The sequence below is a fragment of the Crocodylus siamensis genome, chromosome 1 (assembly GCF_052110815.1).
Source record: "Crocodylus siamensis isolate JL-2025a chromosome 1, ASM5211081v1, whole genome shotgun sequence".
NCBI lineage: Eukaryota > Metazoa > Chordata > Crocodylia > Crocodylidae > Crocodylus > Crocodylus siamensis.
Window position 1 is genome coordinate 281,715,001 of NC_143395.1, and position 21,279 is coordinate 281,736,279.

Consider the following 21,279-nt stretch of genomic DNA (forward strand, 5'->3'; position numbering starts at 1 on the left):
GGTATGCCTATTTTGTACCATTGGTATTTCCCATGCTTCTGGCCTTTGCTGGTTGCTCACACCCCTCTCCCTCTTTTTCTTCTGCTATATACGTCAGAGAGTTTTTAAGCCTCCCTAGAGGCACTAGGTATTGACTAGCACAAAGGCTGGGGACTTCAACTGGGGTATGCCAACTCTCCTGCTGGCAGCAAGGCTAGAGGTTCACAGCTACAAGGTCTTACCCCTTTGCTCAGGATCAGACCAATCATAATATTTGGGGTCAGAAAATAATTGTACTCCATCATCAGATTGGTATGGACTGTGGGGGTTTTTGCCTTCCTCTGTAGCTGTGGCTCTCTAACCAGGACCTCTTGAAGCATGACATTAGCTGCCATGGTTCCTCTAATTTATATGTGGCAGGTTAGGGGGCTAGGTCTATATTCTTTCAGGGCTGACAGCAGTCTTGTGTAGAGTTTAGGTTATGGTTGTATGGAATGACCTCTGGAGATCCTACAGCCCTACTTCTCTGAGACTGTATCTAGCCAGGAGCTACTGAAGAAAATGCAATTCTTCCTAACCTGCTGCTGTGCAGAAGGTTGCCTTAGGCTCAGCTTAGCCTAGCCCTTCCATCTCTATTAACTAATAACCTTAGAGGCACCAATTGATTCTGTCTGATAATCCATATCAAAGTTTGGGACACCAGCCTTTCTGTGGCCACTTAGGAACAACTGACAAACCTATCTCTCTGCTACTGCTCCAAGGATAGTCTACTTATGATTTCTGCAGATCTGGGCAGCAGTTCTGCAGAAAAGGACTTGGGGGTTACAGTGCACAATAAGCTGAATATGAGCCAGCAGTGTGCCCTTGTTGCCAAGAAGGTTAACAGCATCCTGGACTGCATCGGCAGGTGTGTTGCCAGTAGGTCAAGGGAAGTGATTATTCCCCTCTATTCAGCACTGGTGAGGCCACATCTGGAGTACTGTGTTTAGTTTAGGTCTCCCCACCCCCCCCAACTATAGAAAGGATGTGGACAAATTGAAGAGAGTCCAGTGGAGGACAAGAGAAATGGTAAGGGGGCTGGGGGACATGACCTATGAGGACAGGGGAATTGGGCTGAGGGAATTGGGTTTATTTAGTCTAGAGAACAGAAGACAGAGGAGGGATTTAATATCAACCTTCAACCTGAATGGGGGTTCAAAAGAGGATGGAGCTAGACTGTTCTCAGTGGTGGCAGATGACAGAATAGATGCATTCAAGTTGCAGCAAGGGATGTTTAGGTTAGATATTAGGAAGAATTTTCCTCCTCTTACATCTGCATACACAGCAATCTCATTAAATATGCTGTCTATCCTTAAACTGCTGCCAAAAGCAGCATGTACTCACTAATAGAAACCAGCTATGAAGTTGATTAAATGCAGCCGACACTAAGTAGGACTATAAAATGTATGACCCATACTGAGCATCCTGATGGGACCCTTTTATTTTTTCATCCTTAAAAAAAAAAATGAACAAAAAACTGGGTGCGTGTTCTTTCGATGGGAAACTGCCAGAGCCAGCCTTGACACCCTCCCCTTGGTGCCAAAAATGCTTGATCTTAGCCAAAAGGCTGAGGTGCAGCCCATGTGAATAAAATACATGGAGGCTCCCAAGTGCTGGCTCTTTTTCAAGTCATGGTGTGCCACTACACTGAATAATTTCCATTTCCTCTTTACCCCATAGCAGAGTTGTGCCAATTAATCCTGTTTCTTTACCAGTCTTAAATGTCTGGTAAACATCACTAAACAGAGACTCAAGCAGTTCACCCAGAAACCCTTTACTGTCCCCTCTCTCAGTCTGGCGTATATGATTAGTGTAGTCCCATGCTCCATGAGGCAGAGACGGACTAGATTACCCTGCCCTTCATCTGCACATAAATTTTTGGAGGATCCCAGGACTTGTAACAAAAATACCCAGTTCCAGTCATGAATGTAAGACACACGGATCCTGGAGAGGTATTTGGAGCGGATTGGAGGCATACTGCTCAACATTCTCCAGGATTGAGCTCTTAAAAACATGCAGGTTTCCTATGAGAATCAGGGGATTATCTAAAACAGGGAAAAGAAAAAACATGAAGTTCACCATTACCATCCATAAAAATGCCATTAGACCTCTGGAGAGGTATTTGGAGTACTCACACAAACTGAGCAGTACTGAGCTACAGGGTCTGCTTATTGGGATGCCTTTTGGCTTTTAAGGCATCTGCTTCAAGCAGGGTCTGCTTATGGGGATGCCTTCTGGCTTTGAAGTAATATCATGCATAGTTTGTACTATATATAAATTGGTACAAAAATGGTGCTTCAAAATGTATTTATGGAGTACATGTGCTAAAATTTGCAACAGTTTCAAAAAATCTAAAATGCATCCTTTCTGGATGAACTAAATCTATGACTTAGTGTTTGCAGTCTTGGTTCATGACTAATGACTACAGGCATGTTTATTTCAAGGTCAGAGTTTCAGATTCGTTCCTTAATTCCATGTGCTCAGGGAGAGCAGGGTCTGACAGTGAAGGGGGGAGGGATGCAGCGGGAAGAAGGTCAGGAGGGTAGAGAGCAAGAGGGTGATTTGACCCCCCAGATTTATTTTCCCTGCTGTAGCAGTAAAAGAGGAGGAGAGGCTAATTACTGCTTATTTAAATATCAAAATCAACTTTGAAAAAATGTGGTATAACTGCTATTTTTAAGGGGAACAGAAGAGATAGCCAAACTTACACTAAACTTAAGCTCCTAAACTGGAGCTTATAAGTGAGTACAGATATAACATGGCAGCATCTGTTTTCCAACACAGTAACTGCTATTCACTTCACTGTACAGAAATTCACTGACATGTTGCTCCTTCAGCATACATCTAGCCTTTATTTAACTGACTAGACATGTCAAAATATTTTATGCCACATTAAGGACAACAGAAGGAATTTCACTAAGTAATATAAATGATTTTAAAATCCAATTACAGGCTTGTCTAGACTGAAGAAAATCTGCAATGAAGTAATGACAATGCTGCTTTTTTATTCTGGTACAACTCCAATGACAGTACGGGCCTGGTTCATAATGGGGCAGCCAGTGGTACCATGCGCCAGCCTAACTACATCTATGTAACAACATAAAAATCTGCCACAATACAGGACCCACAATACAGGTTCCAACAAGATTTTTTTTGATCATTACAAATACAAGACTAGAGGAGCAAATTATCCAACTTCCTTACAGTGGGAAATTGAAGAAAAACTCAGTGCATGTCTTCATTCACTTAAATATCAAGTCATTCAGTATGGTTTAGGATTGAGTATTTTTAGAGAGAAATTTCAAATCAGATTGCCTTCAACAGGGAATGGGGGGAGAGATGTAGAAAGTATTAACCAGGAAAAAATTTTAATTGCCACTAATGTTTTTCCCCTTAACTAGATAGCAAAGACATAGGTCACTGCTATCTGAAACTACTCTAACCCCTGAGAGTTAGAACACGTGCCCAATTAAAGCTTCCAGTGTGTTTTTGTTCTCATTAAAAACTGTATTCCTTTTAGAAATAAACAAGGGCACTGTATTGATTCAGTCTGCACTTTTAGCATAACATATTGATTCCATGTTCTCTTTGGCAGACAGAATCCTGGTAAAACATCTTACAGTTAATATACACTGCAGCATTTCAGTTTTTTAGTTTGTAGGTTTTAATCCAGCACAGCACATTCCATCACCCACACTGTGCAGCTACAGTAGATATTTCACCAGCCAAGCAGGGCTGAACGCAAAAATATTTAGTGGAGACAAAAGCTCTACAGAAATGCCACCAAGCGAAGGGAAAGGAATGCATGATAAATGAAGAATGTGACCACAGAGATAACTGGTAGGGGCAATGAGCTTTGTGCAGTTTCACTTGAAAGTTAAAAAGCTGATTACTACTATGTATTATACAGGGAAAAATAATGCTACCCTTTTAAAGGAACTAACATGGTTTTGTAGAACAACAAGCCATTGTCAAAGCTGTTATTCCTGGACAGCAAAACTGTATCCTTATTGTAATGAAAAAAGTTATTTTTAATAAAGAGAGCCTTTTTAATAAATTGTTTAAAAATCTATATTTAATCCGCTATTTACTAAGTCATTACTGATATTCAAATAACACAAGTATTTGATACTTGGCTATATGCTCATAATTTCTACTCGTGTGTTTATGCTACAAGCAATAACCAAAAAAAAAAAAGCAAACAATAGACTTTTCCCTATACCAGAACACAATAATTATTCTGGGAAAGGCAAAGAAAGTCCCCAGAGAAATTCAAATAAAAAGTGACCTACACAGCAAGACACAGGTAAGCCTGGCAACATATATGGCCTTTCATTACTGTCCAAGCCAAGACCCTTATCAATTCCTACGGCCTCCACCTCTAGACTTAGTAAGACACTGACCATGCTCTGTAGGGAGATAGGGAGGCTGCAGTGGTTAGCAAGAAGTGTGTTAAAATGGTGCTTTATTCTATGAATCATATTTCAGTCATATCTTCCCAATTATATGAAAGACAATATCTAGTGACTCATATTCCAGTTCTTTCCTTCCCCGTGGCTCATGATACATTAACCTGATCTAACTCAGAACTAAAGCCATGGACAGGCATTACATTTGAAGCACTAGAAATGCCCTTGTAGAACTGCAAAATGAGAGTCTATAGCCATTCCAATGGTTTATAGGAGGGGTGCACCAATAAAGATTTTCTTGGCTGATACTGATAGCCAATTAACTAGCCATATTGGCCAATAACGAACCGATATCCGATTCACAGGAATGCAGCCAGTCAGCCTGGAGAGCAGTGTCCTGCTGTTAAGTCTATTGGCGGGGAAGGGTGTGTGGGGGAGGGCAGATCAAAGCCCCATGGTGAAGGAGGGAGGAAGGGAGTAGGGAAGGGGCAGGTACTGCTGAGCCAGGGTAGTGAATAGGAACCCGGGTCAGGATGGAGCTGTAGGCAGCTCCCTGCTGCTGTGCAGACCACCCACAGAAGCATGGGGGGGCATGTGCCTCCCCCCCGGATATGCGTGCAGGGTGGAGGCAGGCTCCCCACTGAGGGTTCGGGGCCACGGGCTGCACCAGCCTCTTTCTGGTGGGGAGGCTAGGCCAAGGCTGGGGTCAGAGCAGGCAGGAGCCAACCAAGCAGTGGTAGCAGTGCTGGGAGGGGTGGCTAGGGATAATTTGGGGCTATAGCTTCCCAAGCCCCTCTCCCCCCCAGCACCACCCCTGCTCAAGGCATTCTGCTCTGCTGCCTTTTCCTCAGGAGCCCTTCACTGGCCATATGTCTCCTGCCCGCCCCACAGTGCAGGACTCCTGAGGAAAAGGCAGCAGAGCAGAGTACCCCAAGCATGGAGTCTTGTGGGGGGCTATAGCCACTATACATTTCCCCATAGCCACCCCTTGCAGTGTGACCACTGCTGCCAGCTCCGCGCAGCTGAGCCCACCCTTTTTCAAGCCCAACCACAGCCCAGCCCCGCTACCGGGAAGAGACTAGCACTGCCTTTGACCCCAAGAACACAGTGGGCAGCCCACCTCCACCCTGCACAAAAGTCTAAGGGGGCACATGCCCCCCCATGCCTCTCCTGGGAACATGCATGGGGCAGCAGAGAGATACCCCCTCTCCTCATCCCTCCACACCTTCTGGACAAGCCGCCTATGCCTCCATCCCACTCCTGGCCCCGGGGTTCCAGTCACTGCCCTGGCTGGGCAGCACCTGCCCCTTCCCCACTCACTCTCTCACCATGGGGACCTCAATCTGCCCCCCTGCACACTCTTTCCCTCCCCCACGCCCTTACTAGCAGAATGCTGCTCTCCAAGCTGTCAGGCTGCATTCCTGGCCACATGCATTCACACAGCATTTATTGGTAACATTATCGCCTACACCAGCCAAGAAAAGTCGATAGCCGATAACATTAATTTTCCTTTTATTGGTGTTGATCTGATATGCGACCGATATATCGGTGCACCTCGTCTGTAGCACTTAAACCATGGCAAAACCTCCACAAATATTACCTCTTTCAAAGAGGAGCTTCTTGGCAGTGCAATGTTTTCATCACTATGTGGAATGCCTGTACAATTACACATAGCACTCCAGCATCCGAGGCTTTGTTCCTCACAGCTCCAGGGAGTCTCTGACAGCCTGAATAAAGTACACAGATGACCTGCCAGCACTGCTGTATCAGGAGCAGCAAGACGTAAGGGTGGAAGGTTCCAATCTGACCTGGGAGAAAAAATTATGAGCCTTTGGGCCTGGAAACTTTAAGGCAATCCTAGAATAAGGGGGAAGGTTGGGAGGGAAAGCTTTTGGGTGGATATGGTCCCCAGGTGGCCTGCCAATTGGTGCTTTCCTCTGTGCTCAGGTGTCCTTGAGAAACTCCAGAGATGATGGCCCTATAACAGAGAGCCAGAGGGCTCCTGTTACTTTAAGGTAGAAACTGCAGCAGAAAGAGCCCCACACAGTGAAACAGGGGTCAGCTGCAGGGGGAAGGTAGAAGGAGAGCAACTGCAGCCTAGGCAGTAAGCTGCTGCTTAAGGAGCACATTTATACCAGTTATTTACTGCAGAGCAGCCTACTCAGCTCCACAGTAAAACCTTCACATCTACACATGCAGCACTATTAAGCTGCAGTAAACTAATAATTGCCGCCATAGGTTAGTACTTGTAAATACAAGTACTATCCTACTGCAGTTATTTCCTGTGCAGTAACACATGTGTAGACACTGACGGGAGCCTGCCAGCTAGCTCTGCACTGAAGCACCCTCGTGCCCCAGCCACCCTACCATAGCACACTGAGCCAGGTCTGAGCAACCCCAGGCTAGCAGGCTGACCCCCCAGGTTCCCTGCCAGCCTCAGCTGTTGTGACTTAGCTTTTGTGTTGTGGTCCTGGGCACACACTTAAATGCGGTGCCCAGTAGCAATAAACTCCAGTAGTACCAGAGTTTATTGCTATGAATTAACTGCACATGTAGACATGTCCAAGGGTCTGGCCACACCTGCAGCCAGTCAGGAGAACATTTGACAGAATGGGGGAAGGGCCCAGGGGATATAAACCTAGGTTTCTGAGGCAGGAAGAGGATGTAGCTCTGGGCCTTGCCAAGAGAGGAGCTCCTGCCAGCTCAGTCTGGTGAGGGGAGAACTGCAAGCAGGCCATGCACTACTAGGACAGAGAGAATCAGAGTCAGGGATGGCCTGGCAGTGCTGTAACCTGGAGAGGGGGAACAGTGAGTTAAAGTGGTTGCTGGGATGTTTTGTCTCTTAGACCAGTCGTTTGGGAGTGGCTGCAAGGCTGGGGTGGGCAAAATATAGCCTGTGGCTCGAAAATGATCAGGCCAGTCTATCCAGCCTTTGAGACCACTAAAAAAATTAGAAAATATTTATCTGTTCCTGGTTTCCTGTCAAAGACGAAAAGATCCAGGAACAGTAGGATCCAGGGGGAGCTGGCAACAGAAGTCAGGAGCCCAACATCCCACCCTCAGCCATTTCCCTGCCTTCCTGCCCCTGTCCTGCTACACACCATGTGGCTCACGATGTGTGTGTGCATGTTCACGTTCATAGGGCAAGTCCCACACAGACACCCCACCATACATGTATACCCACAGCACCTCACACTGCCATACATGCAGACCCCCACACCCCCTCATACTCCAGCCACCTTCCCCCCTACACACAGCTCCCATACCACATATCCACACACACACACAGCCCCCACACCTATCTACACCCAACAGACACCCACACCCAACATACCCACACACCCACAGCCCCCCACAAACCTATCCCCGTACAAGGGTAAGACTTCATGTTAAGCTATTATATATAATAACATATTATATTAATATACAATCACCTCTCTGTACACTACAGAAACACATGTAAACCAGGGCAAAAATATTTTTTAAATCAAATTAATGGATGTTTTAAATGTTCGCTTTTTAGAATATAATTTGGTACTCTTCTGGTTCTGAGATGGCAAAACCCCTTGCTGAAATGAGTACTTCCAGGGCAAGGGGAGGGATTTCTGGTGGCAAAGGTCATGGGTTACAGGGCAGAACTTCCCGTCCCAGGATGGCAACAAGGGGGCAGAGCACCTGTCAAGGGGAAGAGCTACCTATGCGGCCCTCACACAATATAATGAAGAGCTGTAAACAAAATATATAAAAACACTGAATAAGGACTGCACAGGCATTTCTATTAAATAGGCTTAATCATTTTCCAATTACCGATTACTTTACAACTTGAAAAATGTTCTTTGAATACAATGGTCTGTTTAACGCCCTAGGTTTTAAAAAAATAAAATAGGTAGGAAAAGTCCATCATGTGGCATCATGTGGCCCATTGATCTGATATATTATGGAACCTCAACATGGGTCACTGGCATGGTTGGACTGTTAGATCCCTCAAGTGTCTAGAAAGCATGTGACAACTATGATTACTATACCCTTATAACTCTGCAGATTTCACAAGGATAGCAAAAGATGCTCTCTAACACAAAGACAGCCTCCCTTACCAAATTTTATATGCTTAATTCAAAGCATGAGGTAAGTACAGCTTCTTAAAAAAAGCTAGAATTCTTCAACAAATGAGGAAAGCAATTATTTTTCTCTAACCTCATTCTTATAAATAACAGGGTCTTATAACTGTCAAAAGCCATAACAGAGATCCACCAGCTCCGGCTTCTCAAATGAACAGATACACAATAGCATCCTCAATCACTGACAATTGTGTTTCATTCAAGTTGCAGAGCTGTAACTGAGCACGCAATCTGAGTACACTGAAGTTGCAAGTCTGGCACTAAAAACTCAAATTAGTTAACAATTATCTTGATAATATATAATCCAGGAAAGATTCCAGTTTATTTTTATAGAGCCAAAGCCTAATCAAATCATTAAAACAAATAGATTAAAGGAATTAATGAAGGATGAACCAATTTTAAAATATTTTAAAACAAAAATGTCCCTTGTTAATGAACATAATTTCATTTTTATAAGCCTTGTCATTCAGCTATAAAACTGATTTGCATTCATCTTATTGCGTTACAAGACTTACACCATTTTTACTATAGATTTGGCATGTCACTGTTATTTACTTACACACACTGGAGAGATAAGTTAGGTTTAAATTGTTTTATGACACTTAACACATCAACAAAATCAATTTAAAACATCTTTAGTTGAACTATTATGATTCCTTGTTTATCTACGGCTACTGATACATCTGGATTTTCTTCTGCAAACTAATTTTAATGATAGCATCAACATAAAATTAAGCCTCCACTGCCAAAAAAAATTCAGTTAATTAACCTTTCTAAAACTGCTTCAACATAAGTCCTGAAATGAATATAGATGCCTGGATCGAAATACACATCTAAACCTCAGTTACAAAGAATACAAACAAAAGCTTAAATTTACTTACCTCTTTTTGGCTTCTTCGTATTGCCAGTTCAGTCTTACTTTGTCCACAAGCCTTGTTTTATCATCCAAACCAAACTTTTGGGGTGTTGAGGACCGGGAAGAGAAAGAAATGGGGTGAGGAAGCAGCATTTAAATACAAAAAAAATGTAAAAGACAAAAAGTCTTCCCAACTCCCCAATTTACTAAAAATAGTCAATATTTTTAATACTTCTTCAAAAGAACCTTTCAGATTCTTAACTTACAAAAATCAGGTTTTGATAAAATACCTAAAGGTACTGTCTATGTAAAACTACTGTGCTCAGTAAATTTCCTTCCTGGAAATTAAAAGCTCAGAGTTTGTAAAAAAATAAACTAGTTTGACTGCCAAGGTTCCCTTTAGTCCAAGTCGAAAATGTAAAGAATTTGATGCATCAAAAGACTGCAATATATAAAATTGCTTAATGTGGCTAGTTTATGGAAAGGTCAATAAAACCTTATTGGGTTTTCATCTTTTAAAAACAATGTTCTCTGAATGTTGAGCTGTTAGCCAACATCTTAGCACCTGAAATCAAAACTTGATTTAAAAATGTACCTAGATATAAATTACAGTCAAAAGTTTTATTCAATGAGCTGTACCTACAACCTAAGATGAAGCAATCTCTTCTGTAAACCCCACCCCCTCTCCCTGTCATGTTTGACTTAATGACTAGAGTCTATGCACACCCTCAAATCCATTAAGCTTTAGACCCTTTGTCCACTGCTTGTCAGTGTCCACCATCGCACGTGTATTAGATACAATCCGCATGCATCTCACACATTATTCCTATATAATTATACATAAAGTTTCTTAACAAAAACTCTAACAGAAACTTAAGAATAGAGTTTTCAAGAATAGCCTGGGATGATATTCAATGAGTATTCCCAAGGACAGAAATACCTACTTACCTATGGATATATAAGGATTATGTGGCTTCCCAACTCCCCCCTATGACTATTCCATTCATTCATGTGATATGTGGTTTACCGGAAGCTCAATTTTCTCAAATTCCTCATGGTCCAATAGGAATATTTTCTTTACAAATCTCTATCTTTCTTTCTAGTCATCAGTTTTATCAAACTGATAATGGTAAGTGAAAGGGGACACAAAGAATGAACCAAAATAAGAAGAATAATGAATACTGTTAATGCAACCTATAGACTTAGCAGGCTTGTGAACACTTCTTGGAGAAGTATTCCCCAGTCAACTCTGCAATGTGTCCCTCAAACATGATGGTGGTGGGAAAGTGATCCTCTGAACCCAAGTTGAGTAAACCAAGAAATTGATTCCTTTCTACACTGATCTGCGAGCACATTTCAGAGGCCTTTATCATCCTCAAGTATAGGAACCAAACACATGTCACTACTGAATGTTATCTGCACATTGTTAAACCAAAATGGATTTCTTTGAGCAGGGTAAAGTCTTTTCCCTTCAGTGTTCTTCTAAACATACAGCTAAAAATTCTTCAGATTACAATGGAAAATGAGCCATAGTCATATGCCAAGATAAAAGCAGCCTATTTTTTACAACTAACATCTTACATTGGAACACATACCTCTCCAGTAATGTCAGTCTGAGAACAAGCATCATAGTGCTGTTGAGGTAAACAGGAGTCACTGAGCGAACTAGAATTCTGCTGGAGGTCCTGCAGACAGTCCGTAATACAACAGCTATTTCGGAATCCATCTGTTAGCTTAGCCAAGCTCTAAAAAAGAACATTAAGCAAAAAAAAAAAAAGTGAGTAATAGCAGAATATAAATGTTGGTTGTACTACTTTTTTGTTTTTTAATGCCGATTTATTTTTAACTGAAGCATGACAGGACTTCAATGGAGAAGGAATCCGTGAAAAGTAAAATTGATTGTAATTTTTTTCTGCGACAGTTTTTATTAAAGGAAAACTTTTGGCACAGATAAGCATATATTAAAACAACTTAAATCCAAGATGACTGCATACTGGGGGGGCGGGGGGAACCTATGGAAGCTTCAATTTCCATGTGGGTAACTCTGATCTTCAATTTGTCAGCAGCCATACTGAAAGAGACAGCAGATCAGGCTGTGCTTCATTTGCCCCTTTTCACCTTTCAAAGGGAGTTGCATTCCATGGTGATGGCCAATCCTCTACCACACCTGAAAAACATTTCCCATTGTTTCAACCTAAATCACAGCTGGTTTAATCCCTGGCCTTCACTATCCACAGTTCATACATGCAGAAAGGTTTCATAATTTAGGCTGAGGAAGAAGCAACATTGTGAAATATGTGGACAGAGCAGATAGTGAAAGTAAAGGTTCAAATAAAATGCTATCTGCCAAAGGTTTAACTTTCATAAATGTTAATTAATGGAAGAAAGCTACTGCCGTGATCATTCAGACTTGAAACTTTGGCGTTTTAGGGTTGTTGACTTTGTTTAAAAGAAAAATCCATTTTACAGACTCTAAAATGATCTGTTTTGAATTTTGTAATTTGTTTCTTAGATTACAGATCTTCTCCTGCAAGCAATCTTTGCCATACTAAAAAGTAACATTGTGTAATCTGATATGCATGAGGGAAGCCACAGCCTCCTTCACTGTGATTACATTAGAAGTAAATAGTTTTCCTAAATATTACCAAAAGATAACTTATCAACAAATTTTATTAAAAATTAAGGTTAATAGATTCATAAATATTAGGGTTGGAAGGGACCTCAGCATATCATTGAGTCTGACCCCCTTCCCCGAGCAGGAAAGATCTTGCGCTGGGGCAGAGGGTCAAACCATAGCGAGGTAACTCACTATGATCTTAAAGATCATGGTAACTGACTGCAACCTAACAAAGTATTATTCTAAAATGTAAATACTTAGTGCCAGTGAAAATCACTCTACTCATATGAGGTTTCTGAATACAGTCTCAAGATGTTCCACACGAAATACGCTAATTTGAAATTGCTGATCCTTTGGGATCTGTATGATTCAAGGGATTACAACAACCTAGTTTTTGTACATGAAAAATTAGAGAACTAAAATGATATATTTCTCAGTTCTCAAACTGCAGTTCACATGCCGAAAAATAACAGCACTGCTGGCATTTCCCTCTTGCTTACAAGTGAAGCAAGAACAACCATGGAACCTGAGAGAAGCCTACATAACTGCCAGGTTCACTGTGAGGAGAAGTAAATACAACTGCACTATGAAGCTTTTTAGCCATTCCAGCCTTTTCTCTACTTTGCTTCATACTTAGCCTCAAATCACCACATGGGTCAACAAACTAGCACCAGTAGAGTATGCTGCCAGAGAGTCATCCTAGTGATGACTGTAAATGGAAAAGTCTAGAGTTTTACCTACCCCTTAAAGAACTGGAAATAATTCTCTCCCTGGGCATCCACTGAAAGTCCCCACTTTCATCAGTCTCCCAGCTGAGACAATAAGGAAACTGCATCATGGCCAGAGCTTCATCCCAACCTCAAGCTTCAGGAATGCATAACATGAATACAATATCCAACCTGCTGATTTCTAACCTGAACTCAGAACACCAGAAGTCCGTGTGACCATCCACATATATCTGTATAACTGCTGAGATTGAAGATTAAATAGTGAGGCTTTATGTAAATAAAGTATAATCTATTTTGTACATATGATTCATTCATACTATATTATTTGCAAAAGTTCCAACAAAAGTCCAAACTACCATAACTTAAGAATGGAACAGCTGCAGTGTAAAAACAAGCTTTAGGAACTGTTCTACCCCTAACTGCTCTTAGCAAGTCTCTAGATTAGACATGGGGCTTTCACTGTTTTTGGCTCCCTACATGAGTACAGGGGTCTAGACATTGGCTTTATTTCCTGGGCACTACCTACAGACCTAAGGGGCCAGGCCAAGAAGGCTATCAGTGCCTGGTATCACTCTGAGCCATAGTCTGTGGCCATGTATGGCAATGCTCCAGGCTCTGTGTTTATGGTGCAAGTCTTGGTGAGATCTCCATAAAGTCAAAAGTGGTCCTACCTATAACAGTCAAACCTAAAATCATTTACTCAGCACTCCTAAGTGGTAGACGTGTACCAATCCGTCTTCAGTCCGATATCAGATCAGTACCGATATAAAGAAACTGGCTATATCGGATATCAGCCTGATAGGGCCGATATTTTGGCCGATAAATGCCCATGCTGGGCACAGCCATAGTGCAGCACTCAGGCAGCAAGAAGCAGAGCCAGCAGCAGAGAGCTGCCTCCAGCTGGTAAATCTAGTGTAGTGGAAAGGGACGGAGGAGGGAAGGGGTGTGGGAGGGAGGCAGATCAATGTCCCCCACAGTGGTGGAGGGGGCAGGGACCCAGGCGGGGGGGAGGGGGAAGGGACAAGGCAGGCATGGGTCAAAGTCATAGGTCATTGGGGGGTGAGGCGGGGGTGGCCTCTCACTGCTGCTTACACCCCAGGGGGGTCTCCCCCAGATCTGCACAGGACTCTTCTTGGTGGGGGCTGGGCTCAGAGCAAGTGCCAGCAGCGCTGGGAGGATGCTGCATCCCTCCAGCACCACCAGCACGTACTCCAAGCCCAGCCCCACTAAGAAGAGCTCTGCACAGCCCTGGCTGTAGCCCACCCAATGCAATCCAGAGTTTGCAAGCAGTGGCGTGAACTGCCCCAGAAGCCATGGCTCTGTCCCCCTCTCCCCTGCCTGGGCAACACCTGCCCCTGCACCCTCCCTCACCATAGGGGGCATTGATCTGTCCCCCCCATGTCCCTTCCCACCCAACACACTGAACTACAGCTAGAGATACCTGTATCGGAAATCAAATTGGTACCAATTCATATACCTCCTTAAATATTGGCTATCACTATTGGCCTCAAAAACCTCTATCAGTGCACTCCTACTAACTGGTTGAACTGCTTACTAAAAATATTTTAGGAAGTATCAAGAGCTTCACAACAGACAATTCACTGTGCACCTGTATCCACACAATCCCCTGGTTGGTGTAAGGCCAGGTAGTCCTAAATGAATCCTAGATAAATTACAAAAAATCATTTCTGAGGTTAAATCTGAAATCACAAATTGCCGAGGAACTGAAAGCCAAAGAAATTAATTCTGATGCTTTATTGCTAATCTACTCTTAGCTTTACCTTGGGAGTGTGTATCTATTTGGTATGAGTCAATCACATAAAAATTCTACATTTTAGGACAGATGCAAAACAGAGCTTCCACAAAATTGCTTAATAGATCCCCCACCTACATTAAGCAAATGCTTTCTTGCTCCCAAAGATGACAATAATATTAATACATGTGCAGGAACAGATATTAAAATCAGGAAAAGGGGAAAAAGCATGCTTGTGCATTCTCAGCAGCCTAACCACACACCTTGATTTCTCAAACTTGTATGAACATTCAAGTATCTTGCTGGAGCAGTGACACCATATATTTGGCATTTTTTGTAACCACAGCACCCAGTTTAATCCTGACCACTTCTTCCTTCCTCAAACTCATCTCCCACGTATATCTTGATCCAATTACCATATTCTACAAAAGCTACAATTTTTCCAAGCACCTACACAAGACTGAGTCACCTCTATGTTTAGGTCTACTGCCTACGCCAGACAGATTTAGATTAAAGCAACAGTACAAAATTTCCTTTCCTTTTTTTGGAATGATCTGCCAAGTGTTTACACAATATTTCCAAAACCTCTAAATTGCAGTTTTTCTAAAAATGGTTTCCAGTAACACAAACAAATATTTTTTTTCTCTTGTCCTGTTATAAGTAATTTTAAATTTTAACGGTTGCATGGTCAAGCCGACTCTACAACTCCTAGGTCCGTAAACACAATCAAACTCTGACCTATTTAGGGAAACATTTAAATAGACTTTATACTGGCTCTATGTTAAGTGAATAGAGATGATACAAGAAGCATCAGGGAAAAAAAACAGAAAGAAGGATTTGTAACTAAACTGCTGGAAATGTATAGAATATATCTACCAGTTAAAGGATGAAAATCCTTTGGATTTTCGTTGGAATTGTGAAGGTATATAGAAAGATGGATGGCATAACAAATAAATGTAGAATACATTAACATTAAATACTATGAAATGAAAAAAACAAACTGGCAATAATATAAAACTGTAACAATATAAATTCCTGTCCATCACAGACCCCCAAGAAAAAAGGACAAGTATCTCTCTAAATCTCTCATTCATTTTGTGTGTTTTCTATTCCAGGCTTGCCAAATGAGTCATTTCAGTCCATGGTGCTTGATCCTGCACAGACTACATTTCTGGAAATACCCCTTTGGGGCCACCACTATTGTTCTTCAAACTTCTTTAAAATATGGAATTCTAAAGACTTTAAAAGTCTTCAGCTGGACATAGTGTTGCTAGGTTTAGACTGAAAATAAAAAAATTCTAGTTGGTAGAATTAGGTTAAAACAACTTCAGTAGTTGAAATTATCCAAGACCATTTTCACACATAAGTTTGTAGATTACCATTTAGTTTCCCAAAATGTGCATCAATGCATCCAGGAAGAACTGCCTTAATAATTTTTTTTAACTAGCAAGGCCTGTGGAAGGTCCATTTTAAAAACTGGCAAACACAAAATACCAAATATGTTGAAAGTTGCCAGGACTGAAAGTTTTAATAGACTCCACTGTTCTTTCTAGCTGAACAAGGTTTTGTAGTCCATCAACCGACCTTTGGGTAATACTTCAGAGACTGAATAACTGTATAACTATGGGAATGCATGATAATGTAAATTACAAACTACCCACAATATTTAACAAAAGAGTTAGCAGAACACCACCATGAGGCTACTTCTGAGAGACAGAAAAAACACATTGGAAAAATCATTTTAATTTATTAGCTCCTAACTGTTAGACAACCAAGACACTGTCTTTTACCTCTAACGGTTCTAACACTAATTTAACAGACAGCCTTGTCATTTCTCCAGGTTTACACAAATTTAAGTCTATGCTTCAGTCACTGCTGTGACTGACGCTCATGCAGGCATTCCTGTGCCAGCTGTGAACTAACTAGCCCAAGAACCAATAGTAATAGCCACAGCAGCACAGAATGCAGGGCAGGCTGTAAAACACACTCAAGAAGCTGGATAAAAACTCAGGCAGTTAAGCTCAAGTGGAGCCCCAGTCTGTCCCATTTTAACAAGGGAGGCTGTGACAGACTACATTTCTTGCTGTAATATTTATGGTTTAAATGTGTTCATGCTGCAATAATTTTGAATGCTTCAGGTTTCCCGGACTAGCTCGTACATGGGGAAAGAAAGATCAATGGAATCCTTGTTGGGTCCCAGAGTTGCCAGAGGTGAAAAGAGGGGCCTTCAGCAAAGAACTGAATAGCTCTGAATAGGAACTGCTGAAGTTTTAGGTGGGCTTGATACTCATTCCTAGAAGGAAACACTCTATGGGCATTAAGGTAAGGAGATCGAGATAAGCATCTCACATAAAAAGCAGGTGCTGGCCTGTGAGCTAGACAGTCTAAAGCAAGGGGATGGCAGGCTACTTCGGTATACTTTGGGCTGTGTGGACTGGGGAAGGAACAGTTAAGTTATCCTTGAGGTATTTAGGGTTCTGTGCACTGGACTGGGTTGGGGGCACTGCTTAACCCTTTTAAGGGAACAGGGGGTTTTCTTGTTGGGTGACCTATGCCTCAACTACTGAAGAGAATCTGGCTGCTTTGATGCTTAAAACTTGAAGTGTACTCCTTTCCCTATTGAAAAGGTAAAGTCCCTCTCCAAGGAGTAAACTAGAAGGTAGTTCTCTGAGAAAGGGCTGCAAGAGAGCTGGGGAGGGTCAGCAACCAAATGGCCAGGATCTCCGATTTGGAAGGACTTGGGGCTCTCCCCTACTCTAGAAGCTGTGCCTGGCCTGGATTCAGGGGTACTCAGAGAAACCAGACAAAGCCAGAAGTGTGGAGAAAGCACTTCCCTGGAGGAATCTGTGACACGGGAATAAGCCATCGTTATCAGATTACATTCCAGCTACATAAACTAGTACAACATAGAACCAGCATGGCACCTCTAGCTGCTACGATAAAACAGAAGATGGATCAATCTGACTTAAAAAGGTAAAGCGAAACAGGAAAGTTTTAGAGAAGGTCTACTGTGTCTGACATTGGCAAACTAAATCAGAACAACATGGAAATTCTTCTGCTGCCAACAAACAAACAAAAAAATAGGGGAATCAAGGAAGACACCTACCTTTCTACAGCTATTTGTCCAGAAGCAAGTTTCTTACCTGCATGAGGTCCTGCCTTTCTTTTTCACCCATACATATAGCTTTCTTTATGCTTCGGAGTTCATTCATTATAGCTTGGGCTTCATCCAATTTATAGTTTGTATGAGCACTTGACATCTTCCGGTCAATTCTATTAACAAAAGGTAGGCAAATTCGTAAGTTAATTACACAACTATGCCTAAAAAAAATTAAAAAAATACTCAGGCTTTATTCCCTACTCTTGCTAATGTGTCCCTTTATTTGTATGAATAAGATGATAAATTGCTTTGAACTAGCAAAACATTCAATATTCAAAATAGGAAAGGTAGCCACATAATCAAGTTATCATGAGGTAAGCCAGTTTACTGCCCATGAGCAGGCTCTGACCCTGCAGCAAATGTGGGATACGAGTGTGATGATAAATTCTTGCATTTACCATGGTGTTAAGAGTGGGTATCAGGGCAGTTTCCACAGAAGAACTGACATGCTATAAGTTCATATACTAGTTTCCTCCCAGTGACTTGTTTGGATGCCTATACACTAAGAACTATAAAACTGACTAGAAAATGGGCTCTCCAGAACTGACAAGTTTCAGGATTTTAATCTGCTGATACAGAGCTCATCCACCATAAACATGAACTTTAAACAGTATGTGGATGCAATAAAAATAGCCTTAACTTTAAAACCAACTTAGATAACAATATCACACATGGTAAAGGTGAATTAGGGGGCAGTGGCAACTAGACAAATGTAGCATTGCTTTTAACAACAAATTTTTAGGACTCTGTTCTTGTCTTGGAAGCTTCTAGTGAAGGGACTCTCAGTTCTCCTAGGACAATATTTCTGTAGTCTGAAGTTTTATTGTTAGGAAGCTCTAATATATATCCAGCTTAAAACCAGCACCATCACGGCATTCTTTCTGTTAGATATTAATGTCCATGGCAAGAGTGCTTTTTCTCCATTAACATACAGATCTCAATGCTAGTCTGAAACCAGGCAACTGTCCCAGGATATTTCAAAATCATCTAACATATTCTAAATCTTTGGGTCTGAAATTGGGAAAGCAAAAGTTGCATCCTATACCAAGATCAGATAATATTTCTCTCCAACTTAAAAAGAGTAGCTAGCTCAACTTCCTTCAAGTGGAAATCTATTTATAGATGGCTCACCTTGATGCCTCAGAGCCAATCCAGAAGGATTTAGGTGCTTCATCTCTAAAACTACTGTCAGCTTGACAGCATATCTGGAGGCTTGTTACCAGAAAACACTGAGAAAAGCACTTAGAAACTACGAATTGTACTGATATTGCAAGTCTCATTATATCTGGTGTTTCTTCCCAATAGCCCCAGCTCCAGAAGTCAAAAATAAGAAACTCAGTTTCAGTTTTAAAAAGTTTAACATGCACTTTCTCGATTGTCAGGAAGTGAAAAGTATGACTTTTTAAACTACAAACAATAAAAAGCACTCAAAAGTTATTATGCTTAACGGTTATTCACTCATTGAATGTTAAGGATTGGAAGCACTGGTTTAAGGTTCTGATATGATTAGACTAAATGACAGAAGGAAAATGACTGTGTTCACTAAGAAAAGATACAGCTCTCACAATTCACAGTTTGATTTTTCTACCTTTCTGTACTACAGCAGTCTAATTGACCTATGTCAATAACTTCTGCTTGGAGCAGCTATATCTTCCCAAAGAGGGAATGCATCATAAGTTGGAAACTTATATTGCCTTATTTTCTTGTATATAGCCTATACATTTTTCAAAAAAAACATATAGTGAAATTTGGAGCTTACATCATACATGAGAAAACTAGATTTCCACAGCTGGATGGCTTTGCCCTATGGGTCGGATATGGTCAGTGCCCAGGGCTGGTCAATGACCAGGGCAAGTGCACAGGGTCAGCACGTAGGATACAATGCATGTAGGATACAAGGCAAGGGACTGCATGCAGACAGAAAAATCTCATGGCCATTTCATAGGTGGTCAGAGTGTTTCTCATTTTCTTGATGTTTGATCCAAGGAAGCACTAATGACACACAACTGCAACCACAGTCAATGGAGACTCTGTTTTCAACGAAGAAAATGTTATATACAATGCTCTGAAAAATCAAGTCCTAGACATTTTAAGTTAAGCGTATAAAATTGATGGAAACTTCAGCCTTTAATCTCTGTGCCAGAGTTCTCTACCTGGGGATAAATGGGGATAACACTAGTCAAATGTATGTCACTGGAAGGCTATGAAGATAAATCAATTAATATTGCTGAATGTCACCGAAGAGGCTATGAAAAAATTAGTAATTTTGTCTCCACAGCTGGGTTTGAATAATGTGTAATAAACAAGATGCTGGGCTATGTATTAAAACAATGAGGAGAAAGTGCGCTCCATCCCTCATGCTGTGTACTGTATGTAGTCATCATCATGGGCAATCCTTTGCAGTCAAGGATGATTGTCTTCCATGTCTTATTTGTGGGTCTGAAGAAGGCTGACAATGCCAATCCAGGATTCACAGGTTCTACTGAAACTCAGACACATTTCCACAGGTGATTCTGGATTCTAGGTTGGTCCATGATGCACAATTTCTGCCACTCCAACTCTTCCTTCTTCTGTTGTTGCAAGGCTTCAAAGTACTGAAATTCTTGCAACAGACTCTTCTTCCATTTGGGGCAGCCCTGAATGATAGTCTCCCAACACTTGATGGTGATGTTGTATTTTTTTCAAGTTAGCCTTGAGGATGTCCTTGAAGCACTTTCTCTGCCCTCCTCTTGAACTTCCACCTTGATTAAGCTTGGAAAATAAAACTTGCTTTGGAAGTCTGGAGTCAGATATCTAGATGAGGCATAAAGCCCAGAGAAGCTGATGTCAGATGATCATTGCCTCGACACTTGTAGCATTTGTTTACAACATTATGCTAATGTTGGTACATCTGTCTTCCCACCGGATTCAAAGGCTCTTCCACAGGTATCGTTGATGGTACTTCTCCACCAACCTGAGGCATCTCTTGTCCATTGTCCACATTAGCTCTGTACAGTAAGGGAGAGATCACAACTACTTGATAAACCATGAGCTTGTTTTTGAATCTGATATTGTGATCTTTAAACACCCATTTCCTCTGGCATCTGAAGGCTGGACTTGCACATCTGAAGTGATGCTGGATTTCTTCATCAACATCAGCATTCTGCAAGAGATGGCTTCCAAGGTACAGGAAATACTCAACCTTGTCCTGAATACCACCATGAATCTGAATTACTGAAGCTAGGGACTGCTCATTAGGAGTTTGCTGGTGGAGGACCTCAGTCTTCTGAATGTTAAGCACCAGTCCCATTTTCTTGTATGCCTTGGTAAAGATGCCAATAGTTGCCTAAAGATCTCCTTCTGTGAGCACATATGCTACAGCATCACTAGTGTACTGGAGCTCAATGATTGAGGTCGGGTTGGTCTTGGTTTTGGCTCAGACTTGGCTGAGATTAAACAGTTTACCTTCCATTTGCTAATTTAGCTCCACTCTTACTGGAAGTTTGTTGGTTATATGTAGCATCACAGTAAAGAATATTGAGAAGAGTGTTAGAGCAATGATGCAGCGGTGTTTAACGTCAGTTCTAACTTCAAAAAGATTTGTGATAGATCCATTACTGAGAACCACTGCTAGCATAGTC

The 21,279-nt window shown here is 41.6% G+C and overlaps 1 protein-coding gene across 2 annotated transcripts in view; it reads right to left on the reverse strand.

Moving 5' to 3' along the window:
- WWC3 (WWC family member 3) overlaps positions 1–21,279 on the reverse strand; it is a 159,302-nt gene that overhangs the window by 62,063 nt on the left and 75,960 nt on the right. For both annotated transcript variants that reach the window (XM_090063951.1, XM_090063946.1), the window contains exons 6-8: positions 17,643–17,772; positions 10,997–11,146; positions 9,427–9,500 (exon numbers count right to left, since the gene is read on the reverse strand). In XM_090063951.1, coding sequence (XP_089920077.1) covers positions 9,427–9,500; positions 10,997–11,146; positions 17,643–17,772 — 354 coding nt within the window. The remainder of the gene's footprint in view (positions 1–9,426; positions 9,501–10,996; positions 11,147–17,642; positions 17,773–21,279) is intronic.